The 17,922-nt window shown below is 47.8% G+C and overlaps 1 protein-coding gene across 1 annotated transcript in view; it reads left to right on the top strand.

Annotated features, from left to right (window-relative positions):
- The window catches only part of magi2a (membrane associated guanylate kinase, WW and PDZ domain containing 2a), a gene marked incomplete at both ends in the record, with an annotated part of 192,299 nt that overhangs the window by 161,737 nt on the left and 12,640 nt on the right, over positions 1-17,922 (top strand). The window contains 5 exons of the mRNA XM_080022644.1: positions 10,576-10,607; positions 13,055-13,310; positions 15,377-15,418; positions 15,843-15,958; positions 17,119-17,311. Coding sequence (XP_079878770.1) covers positions 10,576-10,607; positions 13,055-13,310; positions 15,377-15,418; positions 15,843-15,958; positions 17,119-17,311 — 639 coding nt within the window. The remainder of the gene's footprint in view (positions 1-10,575; positions 10,608-13,054; positions 13,311-15,376; positions 15,419-15,842; positions 15,959-17,118; positions 17,312-17,922) is intronic.

Genomic DNA, 17,922 nt, shown 5'->3' with positions numbered 1-17,922 from the left:
TGGCACTGTGGAGACTTGCCCGAAAGGTCAGAGTCCTCCTCTGAATTGATTTACGGCCATTCATCTCTTTATTATTCCGCCCGTGTCTCCCTTTCCGTCTCCCGCCCTCTCTCTCTGAGCAGTGAGCCAAGGCACAAGCCTTGAATAACAGAGAGACAGAAGGAGAGAGAGAGGGAGAGGGAGAGGGAGATGGAGAAGGAGAGAGGTAGAGAAGGATGGAGAGCAAGAAGAAGACACGTCATTTCGGAAAAGGGACATCGATAGTTTTTAGGTCGGGCAGAAATCGAAACACCGATATTTTCTACCGTCACTTATAGGATCATCGCGCAGTTTGCTCTGGTAGAAACTGGTATTTCTGTTTTTCCTCTCGGTTCACCTCCCGCTCCATTCGATCTCCGTCTTCTGATTCTCAGGACGTCCGATCAATGTGTCCGATCTCTACACTCGTTGACATCCAGCCGATCAGATCAGATCATCACATTTGGGAGCCGTGCCCTATACGTGAACCTTTTCGATCCTCCAAGTTAGTACTGTGCTTCAATGTTGGCAGACATAAAAGGACTTGATTCATGATTTTGCCCCCACCTGTTTTTCGAGCGTCCATCATGTCCATTTACTCTCAACAACATATTGTTCGTACGTCCCCACACGCACAAAGGCGCAACAATGTGGGGCCCATAAGCGTCTACAAAGGCTTACAATTTCACCAGCGCACCCTCTCGCACACAAAGATTCTCCCTCCGTCTGGGCAGGAAGCTAACCGTGACGCTCTCCGGCCATCTGTCTGGGATCTTCACTCGTAGCAGAATGCTTGGAAGGGCCGATTCCGGTATTTGAGCCGCCTGTCACCAGCAGACCAAAGGCGACGTTTATTTACACGGTGTATCTCACCTCGTCATCCCGAGCCGGGGCGACGGTCCTCCAGTAGGCCGCGTCGCATCTGCTTGTCGTTCAGATCTCGAGGCACGACGAGCCCGGGGGGAGCCGGGGGTGGGAGCGCCCCACAACGCCCGCGTTTGACCAGTGGCCTCGGCGCGCCCTCCGTCTCCGGCAGCCGTTCGAGAAGGAACGAGGAGAATCAGGCAACAGCGATGCTAACAAGGATAAACGTGCAGTGTATGAGAACACACAATGTAGACACACAGGTTTATAATGCCTCATTAACCTATTTACATACTGCGCTGTGATGCTTAAGGTTCCTGTGCGCTTTTATTTTAGTTAGTTAATTTAGTTCCATTAGACTGGTCTGTGTGGAAGAAGTGAAATCCACCTTTTTTCTTTCTTTTCACAAATAGAATAAAGGTTTCGCAAATCTGAAATAGTGTTTAAAATGCTGCTGCTAGGCTTTTTATCATTATACAGTCCAGGTTGACTACTATAAGTACAATAGTTTTATCTGGACGTGGTCTTAAATGGCCTGTCTGCAGAAAAAAAACCAATAAAATCGACCTCTTCTCTGTTTTTACGAATAAGATAAAGTTTTCACAAATCTGAAATAGGGTTTTACATGCTGTTTGACATCAACACTATAATACAAACCATTTACCATGTGTTTTTACTGACGTTCAGCCGTGCACCAGTTATGTCTGTCAGACACATTACGTAACAAGGTTTTTGAATGCGCCATAACGTCAGAAGCTGCGAGTCGGCTCGCTTTCAGCTCATCACTGAAATGAATAAACGCAGTTGTTCTAGTATTTTATTATTATTATTATTTTTTTTTTTTTCACAAAAATAATTTTGACCTTTTAAAATAAAAAATGTCTTAAGTCAAGTCAGACTTTTTTTATAAAGCGCATTTCATACCAGGGCAACACAATGCGTTTTACCAAGAAACAGAGACCACTGATGTAGAGGAAGTATTTGAGAAATGCGTTTCGCTGAGCGTGCTGTACTGAAGCTCAACGGGAGAAATGGCAAAGGCTTGCTCAGTATGGTTCTCAGTATTTCTATTCATTGCCCCCGGCACTCCAGTAATGGCAGGTTCCTGTCCAGACAATAATCCGCGCTTGCGCCTCCTCAACTCGCAGTATCTCACCTCTCGCAGCAGCCAAACCCATCGCCACCCTCCACCCCCCCCCGCCCCGCCCGCCCCCCGCCGCGGCCTCATCAGAGGAGCGAGCTCGCAGCGTTTAGCCAACCTATTACCCGTCCATGAACCTGTCACCATTCCACTCTAAATTATGTTTCACTTCTAAACGGCATGCAGTTTGGCCACGGACCACACAATGTAATTGAACTGGCTCTTTGCGAGGCCACAAGCTGCTTATAACACACACACACACACACACGGAGAACCAAGTTTACCATCTCCCGATATGAATCGCGTCCCCTTGATTTGCTCTTCAAATGTTTGCTCCTTCTGGCACATTCACACTTGAAAGACTGTTCCAAGTCCCGAACAGAGGGTTAAGATGATCAGAGCTAAGTGGCATGTTATTTGTGTGTGTGTGTGTGTGTGTGTGTGTGTGTGTGTGTGTTTGGTACTGTGTACACAGAAATACCTCCTTCTCAGTGTTTCTCTTCATAGGGAGAGAGCCATCTGCTGGCTATGCTCACACGCACACACACACACACATAGAGCAACCAGAGAACCCTGCGGCATTGTTACAGTTCTTTTTATGGCGGCGTTGCCATGACGACACACTCTTGGCCGGCTTCAGAGATCATTAATGATGAGCAAGGCGGAGAGGGTCTGCGGGAAGAATTAACCAGTAAATATCTCTCCGTTTCAGACACACACACATTTGATCTATTGAAATGCATGAAGGCACGTTGAAAAAAGGGGGGCGGTGGCAGGAGAAGAAGGGAAAAAGTTAGTGGAGAAGGTGTTCCTTGATTCCTTAAACGTGGAGGCTAAAGAACGATGGGAAGTCCCCTGGAGAGGAGGGGGGAAAATGGAGGGAAAACAGCGGAGTACCTCTTGAAACAACGACCTAACTTGTTTTTCCATCTGTGGAGAAACATATAATGATGCGTCCCTTATTTTATCGATAATTTAAGGGATATTTTTCATTAAAAAAAAATGGGGATCGTGCCTAATCATGAACAATTACGAGCGGCCTGGGCGTCCATTTTCCAAGGACTGGCACCCTTGAATGTGTATCGTCCCTTCTAATGGCGCCGCTCATTTGCATAAAGTTGATCTGCTCAACTTTCCTCGTCGGCGTGAAAGCCACGAGCTCGCTGCGAAAGTAGCACCGCCCCCTGCAGACGGATGAAGCTGAGCTCCGTTTGAAATGCATTGCAGCTCGTCAATTTGCAGTGCATGTGCGCCGGCGGTGTGAGCGTACCTTTAGACTGGTACTGGCCTTATTTAACACCCCACCCCCCCGCATCACATCACATCCCTGTTGTGTTCTGGCCAAGTTTTTCACCCACAAGGCCCTTGGGCCTCGTCCCAGGAATGATCCGATTGGCTATTGATCTCTGGCGAGCAGCTGGGCCGGTTTGGGAGCGGTGCACCACTGGGACAGAGCTGCGAGTGAACATGGCCGACACTCAGCAGGCCACTGGCAGAACGCCCATCTCAACACTTTTTCCTTGCCCTCTCTCTCTCTCTCTCTCTGTCTCCCTCCCTCTATCTTTCCTTTTCCGCCATTCTCTTACTGTGAAAAATACATGCAGGGCACGTGGACACATCTGTGCAAACACACACACAATTATCGTCATGAGTGGAGTGGATCTCAACAGGTGCAGCCTCAGCTGCATTTGTCGTCAGTCATTAAAGTTATTACCAAAACACGTGAAAACAGGGCCCGACAATAATGGTTGCCCAGTTGCCCCGGGCAACCGGTTTTGGGCCATGGTCAACCATCTCATAGCGTTTGGCTGACCCCTTGTCAACCGAACCGCTGTACCTGTGTATGTTTAGAAGCTTCCACAGAGGAAAATCAGTTATCCTGGGGTGTTCATTTGCTCTGTCAAAAATGGTGAAACAAGAATATTTATATATGGATTATAATTATATAGATAGACAACTAGAGAGATTCGGCAAACCATGTTTCATCCGATAAAATTCACTTTCATTTAATTTGACCTGTCTAACAGCAGCTATTTTACTTAATTTCGAACTTGAGTTCTTACTATACCTTAAAACTCCAGCCAAGAGCTGCTGCGCCTCCTTGAGAGAGGGGTGGCGAAGCTGGAGATCCCACGGGCAGACCCCGAGCCCGCTGCTCCCTCCATACTGTCCAGGAAGTATTTCACGGAGGCTTGGGATCAACCTCCTAACTTGCGTCCCCTTCCGGTGCTAGAGGTTTTTACCAAGGAGGTGAGGTCGTCTTAGGGCGACCTTAGAAGACACACTCCCCCATCCAGGCGTTCAGCCAGTGGTCGACCCTGGACCCCGAGCTGGAGTTGTGATACATGTCTATGCCCACCCTGGAGGAATCGGTAGTGGTCCACCTGTGCCCCTCCCTTCCCATGGAGAAGCCTCAGCTACCATCCAAGGCGTGTAGGCTGATGGCTAATCTGGCGGAGAAGTCTTACAAGGCTGCGGGGCAGGCTGTGGCTCTGCTGAATAACATCTGCCTGCTGCAAGCTTACCAGGCAGGGCTGCTACGGGAGCTGGAGGGGAATGCCATCCCCGAAATCTACATGGAACTGTGCGAAGCCACCGACTTCTGCCTCATGATGACCGGCTCCTGGATGCGCCGGTGAAGGTGTCAGGCCTATTCGGGCCCATTGTGGACTCCGTGACCCACAATCGAGCAGCAGCAGGAGGAGTCGGTGGCATTGAGTAATTGCATGCCCCGATGGACCCAGACCCTGCGTCGCAAGCCCCGGCAGAACCCCGGCTCATCGCGGGAGCAGTCAGGGTCCTTTCTTATCTGATGTCGATGCTGATTACGGGGACCTACCTTACCATTCTGATGTGCGCGGGTTAAGTCGCGACTCTGTGCTGCAGCAGTTTTATTCCCTGAGATCAGAAATTGACCGGTTTTTGAAAGAGAAGGACCGACCTCTTCATGAGCTGAGCTGCCTTTTTTAATTGATCTTACTTATCTTAACACACTGTACAAGGTGAAGACCAACTTGTACAACAACTTTATGCGCACAGCCAGGACTTCTACTCTGTGAGGTAAGTACTGGAGGTAAGTTAAAATCAATTTAATTAAGGTGGATTGAAATGTACATTTAATACAACAATTTTAATACGGACAATTTATTCTATTATATGATTATAGAACCCGGAATTGCGATTGTGGTGTCGCCTGTACGCAGGCGGTTTTGACAGCCTGCGTACAGAGTTACGCTACAGGGTTTCGCTACGTGGTTGAGAGTGGTTACAGTCAGGTGATACAATCTTAGCTGTATGCGGAATCCCCGCCCACAAGCATAGTGGTTATATAATTGAACTCCACATCCTATGAATGGGTTCTTCTACGCTGGAATTGGGGTTTAAGGTCAGATCAGCCAGTTTGTCCTTGGAATGGACTACCGGGACCCTGGGTTGTATGTCTCTGCCTTTGGGGGCTTGCATAGGAAACATTGGTTCTGACCTGCAGTCAGTGAGGATCGGGGGTTTACAATATGGCAGAGTAAGAACTCGAGTTGGAAATGAAGTAACTGCTACAACCCTTATTTTACAAATGAAGAATGAGTTCTTACCAGTGGCCTCACTGACCAGCTCGCCCAAGAGCTGAATATGTAAGAGGAAGTATGACAGGCGGTGACCCAGTATATATACTGGGGGGCAGGCCTTATGATGGTTGCCCGAGTGGCCTGATCACAACATGTCAAGGCCTAATTGAGAATTGTTTGGTTTAAAGGGCCTTTCGGCTTTATTCAGCGGAGCTATCTGGAGACAGCTTAAGGCATAGTAAGACATCTCGTTCTGCTTTCATAAAACTACCACCCAAACATTTAACGGTGTGAGCTGTGGGACTTTGGTGAGGTCACGACAGCCACATAGCCCGTGTTTCAAAATAAAAGCGCAGCATCAGAAATTCGGTACACTACAGATGTTACGCAGAGACTCTTCTGAAGGAATTGGAAGGAAGTACATTACACACCTAATCCAAATGGACCCTTAAAGCCAGTTTTGGATCATGTCCCACCAGTTGAGAACCACTGCACTAGAGGCTGCATATGGTTGCTGAAGGAGGGGGACTGTATAGCTGTCTTTGGAAGCGAGTCGGCCTATTAGGTAGCCGGTCTGACAGCTCTGCCTGTGTCTGAGCGGAACACACAGCGTGCACATAACTTAACCACGTGGCTGACTGTATGGCAGGTTACATGCTCGGAGGGTACATATGGTGTGCTGGGGAATGCTAAATGCCTGCATGTCTCCCGGAATGAGATGGAACTCTCCACTACTAATTAAAGCCCTGTATCTCTGCTGGGGCGGCAATGAGAACGCTGCCAGTTAATGGTACAGATCGCCACTAATTAGGCGTGCGCGCACACACACATACACACACACACACACACACGCGCGCAAAATAATTACTGCTGAGAGACGGGTTGCCAGTTTGTTTGGCAAAACAGTGCAGTGCTCCGGCTCAAATTTTACGGGATGGCTAAATATCAGAAATACATGATGGGTGTGGGATGTTTGGAGGTGATCCCGTTTCATTGACTGGATGGGTTTTAATTATGAGAACGTGGGAGAGCCGTGGGCAAACGCGGAGTCGTCGCCCCGTTTGATGTACACACAAGTACACAAGGGGAGACCTCACACACACACATTCACTCATACCGTACCCAACCTAACATTCAAAGACTCACACGCACATGTATAAAAACACACTTCCTACATAGGCTTTTGCGCTTGCTGCTACTTTGCTTACTGCTCAGATGCTCTGTTCTTAAATCGGGAGACTTTAAACTCGGCGACTGGCTGCGGTGCTTTCTGGCCGAGCCATTCATATTCGTGACAACGCCACGCTGAGCCAGACGAGCGTTTCCCAACTGGATGCGGTCACACCGCCGCGACACATGTGCTGCGAAGCGACAGGCTGGAATGCATTTCACACAGAGCTTGGCTTCATCGGGCTGCAGGGGGCGGAGCTATGTTCAGCACCGAGCGCACGGCTTCACGGCGACAAGGACAGTTTGGCAGATTTCGACTTTATGCAAATGAGCAGCGCCGGGGCGACAGCCAATAGGACGGAAGATTCGCTCTCAATGATGCTGATCCTTGGAAAATGGATGCTCAGACCACTCCGTAATTGTTTTTGATTAGGCCGTTTTTTTTACCTTAAACCAGTGGTTCTCAAACCTTTATTTAGTAGTGCACCCCTCTAATATCTTTTTTCAGCAGAGTGCCCCCTTCACTGGCATTAGGAGGAAAACAAAAAAAGAAAATTACATTAGTTATGTACTGTATGGAAATCGTATATGTTTTTTTAGCATTATACAGTATGTAACCAATATTTTTTTAACACTTTTTTTTTTTTTAATTTTCAGAGTACCCACTGCAGTACTCCTAGGGGTACGAGTACCCCCATTTGAGAAACACTGCCTTAAACTAATAAAGTGTTATGCTTTATTTATTTCTACATTCATCGTAGATTTGGGGGTTTCCCTGCAGTCTGTGTCTGATCAGCTGTTTGCACGTAATGTTTTTCATTTTCTGTTATTTTTTATTTTTTTAGGCTGCAGTTGTCTTCCTCCCTCATGGGAAGCAGATGCGGTACATATTCATAGAGTGCTGAAATATTTATGCAAACTGATGTTTAATCTACTGTTATCAGACTCCCGTCTGAATAATTTAAAGCTCTGTCATTAACCTCTGGGTGTTATTTCGCGGAGGATTGTAGAGGCGTCAGAGGTGCCGGGAACGCCGTCTCTCGGCATTCCGTGTGGCTGCCATGTGGAGGGGGGAGCTGCTTTTCTGTCACGCACAAACGGATATGTGCGCGCGCGGGCGTGTGTTTGTACAGATTGCATGTTTGAAACCGTTTCCTGTTTCCCTGCACATCCCCACGCTGGGTATTCAGCACCCGATCCAGGCAAAAAAAACAAAACATGGTGGCTATGGAAAAGAACCAAATATATATATATATATATAATACATATCATAAAAAGCCTGTGAATAAGCTTGCATTGATTTAGAACTAACGAGGCCAAGAATCCTCCAGGCGGATCTAGTCTCTCCGAACCGGGGGTGGACCAATACGACTCATTCACCATTGTAGCCCATTTGATGTGACTCATTGTGTTTGGCTTTTTAATCGACCGTTTCGAATTTTTCGTGCACGGTCGGCCACTTGGTAAAGGTCAGTTCCGCTTGAACAACTGAGCATGCTTGTTTTCTAATTTGTCCTTCCTTGCAGTAAAACATGTATTCATTTGGATCTCTCGTCTACCATCCCTTACACCGAGCCGAACCTTTCCCACCGATAGACACTCTTTACTAATAGCGCCCTGAAGCGCTTTACCTGCTTCCCGGCAGACACATGTTGGCAACTAGCTCGCGCCACCAGACCGACAGCCTTGGAGGCGAAAAGCTGAAGAACAAACTTCATCAGAGGGGATGTTCTCGTCAGACTGTTTCCATCCCCTCCAAAAGCGTAGATGTAGAAATCCAATTTCCCTCCCAATTCACCCTCCCCACACCTACATGACCCCATCTGCCGCTCTTCTCTCAGGAATTCGGCAACCGGGGTTGGACGGGAACCGGGGCCCGGCGGCCACAGCGGTTTGCGACCCAGCGTCCGAAGTCGGCGCTCGCCTCCAGCCCGTCCCTGCCGGCCGACGGGAACGGTGGCGGGAATTTCGGGAGAGTGGGATGGAGAGCGCGACGGGCCCGTATTGATTCACGTCATTCGAAAAGAGAGTTTTTCACCCTCGCAGGGGGCTTCTGCACTATCGGTCCCCTTCAGGCTTAGATCTTTCCCTGAAGGGCTTTTATCTGTCCTTTGCAGTAGACTTATTATTATTATTTTTTTAGTTCAGGCGTTCCAATACCACTTTGAAAATGGTTATCGAATTCTAGAGTCATTGTTGACAGCCCATTGAAAACGCCTCGTGTCTCCGGAGCTTAATCGTGATCGTGACAGGGAGGGTAAATGGTTGTTCTGTAGGCTTTGGGGTTTTTTTTGCGTTTCAATGTCATCGCCGTGCATTCACACGCAGCGCCGCGCGAGGATTGGCTTCTATATTGTATTCGCAGCCCTGCGGACACCGTCCAGCGAGCCTGGCGCCCCTCAATTCCACCCTGTCCGTTTCCATGCAGTCGTAGCTCCCCCGCAGGACGGTCGGCGGCAACACTTGAAAGGCAGGAAGGAGGGGAAATGGGACCGGGATTTTTTCTTTCTTTCTTTTTTTTTTTTACCCTCTCAGGATCCAACTGTGAAAATAGTTATCGGGCGCGTGAAGCATTGCAGCCTGTGTGCCAACCTGTGCTGTTGCGTGGTTGGAGGTGCGTGCGCTCTCATTTTATAGTCAACCTCCACCGCGACACTATGATTTTAGGTAATGCGTCCCGCCGCCGAGACGCTGGGCTGGGTGTGAGTTTGTCGTGCGTGCAGACGGGTGTCGGAACTGGCCACGCGTGGGAAAAACCCAGCCTCGCTTTTTAAAGGTCGATTCAAGATGAACGGGAAAGTCACATCGGGTAATGTATACAGCACATTTGGATTTGTGTGTTTGTGTGTGTGTGTGTGTGTGTGTGTGGGGGGCGGGCTTTCTTTCGCTGCAGGGAAAGTCCCCGCGCTCTCTCTATCCCGCTCAAGTCAACACAACGCCGGGATGGATTTGCAAATCACCCCCGGTGGTGCCGCTTAATTAGGAAACCCGGTGTAATGGCCGTCGGTTTTTCAAGCGCAGACTTTACATGTGTGAAATATGGAGGAACGATAAACGGCCTCCTCCCTTCACGGTTTGGTTTTGAAAAAAGTGAAGTGCAATTTATTTCAAGTGGATCCACGGCAGCGACGTAAAGCCTCTTTTGCCCAGTCCGGCACACTCCAGCACCCCAGATCACTGGGAAACCATAACGCTCCCGAACAGCTTATTGTATTTCTAATTTAAATTGATTTGGGTTGAAGCGCGGATCAATGGCCATGGGAACCACTACATTTCGTCTCCTGGAAGTCTCGAGGTCTGAGTTGAAGCTACACGCGAGCGAGAAAACACCTGCGTTTTTTAAGGCGTTAATGCATTAATGAAACTGCTCAGTTTGGGTGCTTCACACCGTCTTGAAATATTTTAGTGACCCCCGGATCCTAGTTTTACCTCATCAAGTCTGCTGATTAAGCAGCGGGGCAACCTACATTTTCCCGCGCCGTTGGTCAAATGCTCACCAGGTTTTCGGTTAACCCCAATTTACCGTAATTCTTACCTCCCCTAGAGACGTGGCCAAGCGCTTTATTTCCCTATTCTTTCATTTCTTTTCAGGTTGGCCTTATTTCTTATCATCTTGGCTTACACGCTGTCGCTTTTCCTTTCTTCATTCCTTTAAAAATGCAATTTTCATTTGGTTGTTCATTTATTGACCGAAATCGAAATAGCAGCCGGTTCCATCTTTTACAGTTGATTCATATTTTAGACTGAACAATTTTTTTTTATTATTTTTTTTTTTTTTATTTTGTTTTGTTTTGTTTTGTTTTTTTCTCAACATTGCAGGCCACTATTCCCCCTGGAAGACCACTAAGCAGGTAACACACAATTGTCTCCGAAAAATCTGAATCCCACCTCTTTCCCGCTTTTTATTAATTCAAATACATCATTAACACAGCGGCGGCTGCGCTTATCTGTGTGTGCTTTATCCAAATGAATGGAGTCCGCAGCTGCTCTAAGCCGCTTTTGCGCCGGTATTTAGCGTTGACTACTCAGTACCATTGATGAATTCATATTTATTTAAGTATTAAAACAACTTGCCTCACCTCTGACTCTAATCTCTGGACGCAACCGAGCAATTCCATTCGTCACTCAGCTCTTCATGGCGATTTTAAAGTTAGGAACCGAACGAGTGAGTAAGGCTCATTCTACCGGGAGAAGTGGCGCTGGTGTGGAGGCGGCACCGCTGACCTCTTCTCCTTTATTCCTTTTGTTTCTCCCATCTCTAGCCTGGATTATCCACTCGTATAATTTTTTTCTTTCTTTTGGTTCCGTGCCTTCGTTAACGTCGTCCATGACTTTATTTCTTTCGGACGGTGCCACAGATGGGCCAAACAGCTGTTGCAGACGAAGCGTGCAGCAGTACTGTAGCTATAGCCCTTGTGTGACCGCGTGTCCCCTGAGACGACGCATTCCGCTCCGAAGGTCGTCGCTGCCGACGGAACCTTCTGCACGTGCGGTCTCTTCGCGTGTTTGCGCCAGTTACGGACCGGAAGGCCTTTACCCCCGTACCCTTCGGTGAGAATGTCCAATGTCCATTCGTGTCTTTGCGTTTGGTCAAAGTGCGAACCCGCTCCATGACAAAACAGCCTCCCTTCCCTCCGCAACACACACACGCGGCTAAACTCAACACATTTGTACATTAGACCCCCCCCCCCCCCTCCAACGTCGACACTTGTGCCAACAATCGTCGGGCCCACGAGCCTCCATTGTGGATTATTGAGCACCGGCGGCTTCCAAGGCCCCCCACGCCTCCCAAACCCCGCCGTTCGCATTGTTCATCATTCTCTGTTCTCTCTCTGTTCAATCAATCTTTTTATCCCTCCCACAGATTAATTGTAATTCCGGGCCCCCGGGGAAGGGCTCAAAACGTGACAGCGCAGACAGCGCAGACAGACTGACAGAAATACTGACACACGCACACACACACACACACACACACACACACACACACACACACACACACACACACACCGTGTCCTCTCTCACCCGCCTTCTCTATCGCTTCCTAACCCCAGCATTCATTTGTTCAACATCTCTCTCTCTTTACCCCCCAGCGCTCATTTGCTCACTGGCCCCCGCCCCCGCTACGCCAACAGCCGGAAAAACCTCCACCAGAGTTCACTCTCGGTTTAATTGGACGCGTTGTTTGTCACGGGGGGAGATGATCAAAAGCCCGGAGATTGAGACGGAGAGGCGTGACTGATCAGGGGAGGATGGGGGGGGGGGGCGCCCCTAATTGACGCGTCGACCTGAAGTCTTGACTGCGGCCCCTCCGCCCCGAAAGAGAGAGAGATCGTAAATAAGGACGCCCTGTCTCGACGCCCGTCGCCGCGCAAACATTGCTTCAGCTCGGTAGCAGGCGCAGCAGAGACCGCGAGAGACGGACGGCCACCGTGCTTTTAACCCAGCTCCAGCACAGCCCCCACCCAATACCCTGCAGTCACCCACGGCAAAATCAAATACTGTCTGTCTGCGGTCTCACCCATTCTCAATTTCGCCAAGAATGCTTGTCTGTCTCCCTGGCTCTCTCTTTCTCTCTCTCTCTCCCTCTGCACCGCTCACATTCTCTCGCGACTTATCTACGTGTCATCTCGGGCTCTCCGCTTAGCGTCATGTTGTGACTCAAGCGGACCAGCTATCTGACACATCAATGGCGGCGCCCCAAACGCCTGCCGTACGTGTCACCTCGCACACTCGACTCCCAGCGCAGCATGTGTTCGGATGCAACCTTTTCGAATGAGTCGCCACACGCAATATGGCAGTGAAGATGTGCAACGTGGCCCCCAGCGCGCCGGCCGTGTTGCGGGGATTTTGAGTGGCGGTTTCCTGCAGTGATTAGGTATTTAAAAGTGGCTTCTTTTATTTACCGTCCATCATTTCGCAAAGTAAGGTCCTGAGGTTTTTCCATGGCTGCTCGGGGAAAAGTCATTCTAAATAACACTGAGACACAGTACCACTCTCCAGCTGTTGTTTCTGCCCAGCCATTTGGATCCCTCATGACGACACACTCTTTTTTTTTTTTTTTTTTTGCTTTACCATAAACGTAACTCTTACTAACACCCCGCCCGCCTGCCTGCGTGCCTGCAAAGCTTAAACCAAAGACGCCACGCATCAAAGCAAACCCTCATCCCTACGCACCCACCTGCAGCTTATTGCTTCAGAAGGGTAACCGTCACAGTTAGTGGGCTCGGTTCAAAGGTTGAATGCTTGGGCTTGGCGGGAGGGGAAATACTCACCGCCTGTGTGCCGCTGTGCTTTACAGATGCTGGAGCAGTGGGAGTCCCAGCAGGCCCAGGGGCCCCAGGGGCAAGGCAGCCCCGCTCAGACCAGCCTGTCCGCCCCTGCTGCCCCCCGCAGTGCCCACTTCCCACCACACCTGAACCACCACCACCATCTTCACAACCACCACCACAGGGCCTCTGTCCCAGACTCGGCGACAGAGGCCCTGGCCCTGGCCCTGGCCAAGCCTGACCCCTTTGACCTTTATGAGAAGTCCAGGGCAATCTATGAGAGTAGGCGTAAGTACAAGATCTTCTGTAAAAAGAAAAATAAAAAATTTTAAAGCCCTGACGCCTACATGCACAACCATCGTCGCCCTTCGCTGGTGTACGCGTGTAGACATCTCTACTCCCCCAGACTTATCCATTAAACACATCCTCCCATGTACATCCACAGATCCACGGTCACCCATTATACATCATTACTTTGCACCCGGAGAACTCCAAATGTGTTGAAATGTACTCAACGTTTCTTGTTGGTTTGAATGATTAGTCGCTCAGCGTGAGCAGAAATGGGGAACGGCTAACATCAGCATCAAAGAACCCTCAGAGGCCTTTGTGGGCGTGTTCCGTCCATATACAGCTATTTATTATCTCCCCTGACAAGGTTCCAATGTTTACGTCGTCAGGAGCCAGCAGCAGAATGTGAGTCAATAAATTTGTACTTGGTCCAGACCCGCCAACTCCTTCAGCCCTGCGCCTTCCTTCCCCCCTTCCATCCCTCCTTCCTTCCTCCCCTTTTTTTTTCCACGCTCTCCTGGCTCCAGCCCACAGTCTGCCGAGCGCGGATCTTGATGCACCCAAACATCCTTTCTGACTTGTGTCGCCGCAATTTTCTGCCAGCAATATCACAGGGCCACAGACTTGCAACATGTCAACAGATGTCAGAAGTACAGCCTTTCCCATAGTTTTGAGCGAGAAAATGTTCCTTTGTCCTTTTTGTTATTTTTGTTATTTTTGTCCGCCAAGCGCTCTCCCTCAGCGCCTGTTGGTTAATAGCCGCCATCAGAACCATGAAGTATTAATAAGGATATGAGGACTTCCGCCACGCACAGATGGCGAAACGGCACAAAGTTCTGGTTTTCCGTGAGGTCGTTTGAGGTCTGCGATCGTCATCCACGTGGGAAGTGTTTTTGAGGCTTTCCTCACCTTTTCTTCGAGACGGCTGTCAGAGCACCTTTCAGTCACGGCTCACTGTCTTTATCTTTCCTTCTGTCCATCTCTCTCTCGCTCTCTCGCTCGCTCCCTCCCTTCATGTCGCCTTCGGTCTTCAGAAAAGGTCAAAAGAAGTGATGTCCGGGAGCCTCGGCTGGGATCAGGCAGTGGCGACTTTTTGGAATCGCCCCATTTTCCGGGTGTGAAGGAAAGAAAAAAGAACTTCCTCGGCCGTCATAAATAAAAGCCACAAGGGCCAGAGAAATAATTTCTCTCCGTGCTTGGAGTCATAATAATAATTGACTGACTCATTTTCTTCAACCTTTATCGATCTGATTCAATGTTTACATGCTGAAGGAAAGGGAGATGGATAATAGTCAGTTAGTTATTCCCTAGCGGGTCAAGAAAAGGATTTTTTGGCAGCTCTTCACCATCTGTAATCCATCAAACTGATAGAAATGCTCTCAGACAGGAATGAATCAAGATCAAGATGTTAAAATTGTTGTGCATAAGGAATATTTATGGTAATGAGCCTGGTGATGTGAATACATATGAAGCAAGGTCCAGATGAAACGGTGTGTATGATTTCTGTGGTGAGGGCTGTGCCAGCCATCTTGGTGTGTGTGAGTGCGTGTGCATTTGTGCGTGTGTGTGTGTGTGTGTGTGTGTGTGTGTGTGTGTGCGCGCGTGCGTGAGTGTGCTTTTCAATCATTGCCACAGTCTCACGGGAAGGTCCTCGCTGTGTGATTAAAACAGTTAGGAAATTGGATCAATTTTTCATTGAGCTGCCGCGGTTGAGTTCATTTTCGCTGCTTTGCGGGTCGGGAAATGTGGCGCGGATCGGCTGATTGCCGATCCGCCCGTGCCTCCGCGCTCTCAGTGTAGATAAAGGGACGGGCGTATTACATGGCGTAAGCACTTCGTGAACGCAACGGCTAAGGTCGGGATTCCAATGATCCTGTGTGTGTGTGTGTGTGTGTGTGTGTGTGTGTTCTGGTATAACTGCTGTGTATGCATGAGCGATCATGAACACTGTGCGCGTATGTGTGTGTGTGTGTGTGTGTGTGTGCGCGCGCGCATGTGCTTTGTGCTAATGTGTTTTTTTGCTGCTTTTATTTATGGGTGTTTTTTGCATATGCCCCCCAATCTAGAGCCCGGACAGCAGCGGACCCTTTTTCCCGTGGACCCCGCAGGTAAACGATGGCACCTCTAAAAAGCAAGCGCTTTCTTGAGGACTAAACAGATTGACCCTTCATTACATTTAGGGGATAGGACTGAGAAGTACACAAAATGAAATCATCCAATCACTTTATGTTTTTAACCCTGTAAATTCCACAGTTGTAATTCACATTCGCTTTTAGCTCTCCTACAGCACGCACCTTTATTTTTAAGAACACATTAACATTCTCACTGGATTCTATTGTTTATCCTTGCAAACCGATCATAGGATAATGTGTTAATTTATTTGATCGTCTTTTGGTCAACTTTCCCCTGAGCTCATCTCTCTCACTTATCGCTTATTTGGGCTTTACAGGGTTAATCGGGACTCTATAGTCATATTGACGATGGCGGGTGGGGGACTTTTTTTTTGTGTGCCATGCGCTAACGGTCCTTCAGGAGCGGAATACCAGGATATCGAGGTCCACCTGCGGCGGCAGAAGTCCGGCTTCGGCTTCCGGATCCTGGGTGGGGATGAGGCGGGCCAGCCTGTGAGTCCGGAGACACGTGAGAAGGCTCGTATGGCGATGGGCGTGGAAACCCTGTCATTTCCTCCTCTGTAACCCCACGGCATCACCTAATCTTTGACCTCTGACCCCTGAGCGAGTGATGGCTCTGTCCGCTTTGCTGCCGTTTGTTCCCCGTCTGTAAAAGTAACACAACACAGTAACCTCTCTGTTATTCTACAGTTTAACCAGGGTTGTGTGCAGGTCCTTGAAAAATCCATTTTGTCTTCAATTCAGACTCGCTAATAATCACTATTAAATTTCATGAATTTGGTTTCAAAAAGCCTTGACTATTTATAAATAATAACCATATCTCCCATGTCTCTTATTTGGTTGGGCTAATGACAGTGGCTAAGGATATTGTGAAACAGGGATCTGACCCGGTCCTTGAGGTGTTTGAAGCGTTTGAAACATCCTTGAAAAGAACGTGATAATGAAAGCCTGAGATATTCCCCGTGGTTTTGTTATTCAAATCGTAACGTATTAAAAAATATATAATAAATCCTGACATGGATTATGGCAGGGAAATGTAACTTTCATCCAGCATGGTTGGAAATAGCCATATTTTATTAGATGATGAAATGAGATGAGATGAGATCAATAATAGATATATCAATTAAAATCAATTTAGATAGTATATAATCGATATACTATCATACATAATAGACAATGAGTCTGAGATTATATTATTATATATATCATATATTTTAAGGAATAAAGATAACATCACATTGAAAAAAAATATGTTTTGTGTGAAGTCCTTGAAAATGAAAAAATTGCTTGAAAAAAGTACTTGAAAGTCCTTGAAGTTCATGTAATGCTAGATGAATTAAACCTGAAACCAGTAATTGAATTATTTTTGTGTTTGTCGACGATACAGAGAACAATTTGCATATTTTCTATCTATTCCTCTAAATAATTGAGGGAATTTTGTTATCAATGTATTTTTCTTTTGACACATTGAGTGAGAAATGTGAACTCTTGAACAAATTTTCACCTGAGGATGTATGCACACACCCTGCTTAACAACCTCCTTAGCAGTCTGATAACGCGCGCACGCACACACACACACACACACACACACACACACACACACACACACACACACTGCACGCCGTTCACATGGGCATGTTCCACCACTGTTACTAAGCCTCGCCGTCCCACCACAGATCCTGATCGGCGCCATCATCGAGAAGAGCCCAGCCGACCGCGACGGGCGCCTGCGGCCCGGCGACGAGCTGCTGTTCGTGGACGGGATCCCCGTGGTGGGGAAGCCGCACAGATACGTCATCGACCTGATGCACGGGGCGGCGCGGAACGGCCAGGTCAACCTGGTGATCAGGAGGAAGCTGCAGGCCGCAGGTGTGTATTTTTCTATTTCTTTCTTTCTATGTGTTTTCTATTTGTTTTCTATTCATTTTTTTCTGTATCTATTTCTATTTATTCCATTTATGCTGTCATAGATATAGATTCGTATTTTTTTTATATTATAGTTTAATTCTTCCGTGTGTGTGTGTGTGTGTGTGTGTGTGTGTGTGTGTGTGTGTGTGTGTGTGTGTGTGTGTGTGTGTGTGTGTTCAAATTCCAGAATTGTTTTCTGCTTCACTGTTTATTTCATAAGTTATTGTGGAGGGCTGTATATTAGGATGTTCAGGATGTTCATTTTTATATATTTTTTTGTTGTTTTTCTTTTATTTTGGGGTTATATTCATTAAGTTTAGTGTATATTGGCAGTTTTTTTTATTAGGTACAGTTAACTGTTTTCAAATTTCATATTTTTATTGGATTGTTTTATTGCTTTATTATTATTTTGCCCTATCTGTCTGTCTATCTGTCTGTCTGTCTGTCTGTCTGTCATCTATCCATCTATCCGTCTATCTATCTGTCTGTCTGTCTGTCTGTCTGTCTAAAACAGTTATTTTGGTTAAAGCCAGTCGCTCTTCATTGAGGTATTTCAACATTATTTTTAATTA

The sequence above is a fragment of the Zeus faber genome (assembly GCF_960531495.2).
Source record: "Zeus faber genome assembly, chromosome: 21".
Classification (NCBI taxonomy): domain Eukaryota; kingdom Metazoa; phylum Chordata; class Actinopteri; order Zeiformes; family Zeidae; genus Zeus; species Zeus faber.
Note: the sequence above shows the minus strand (reverse complement) of the source record. Positions and strands in the feature narration are given on the sequence as shown.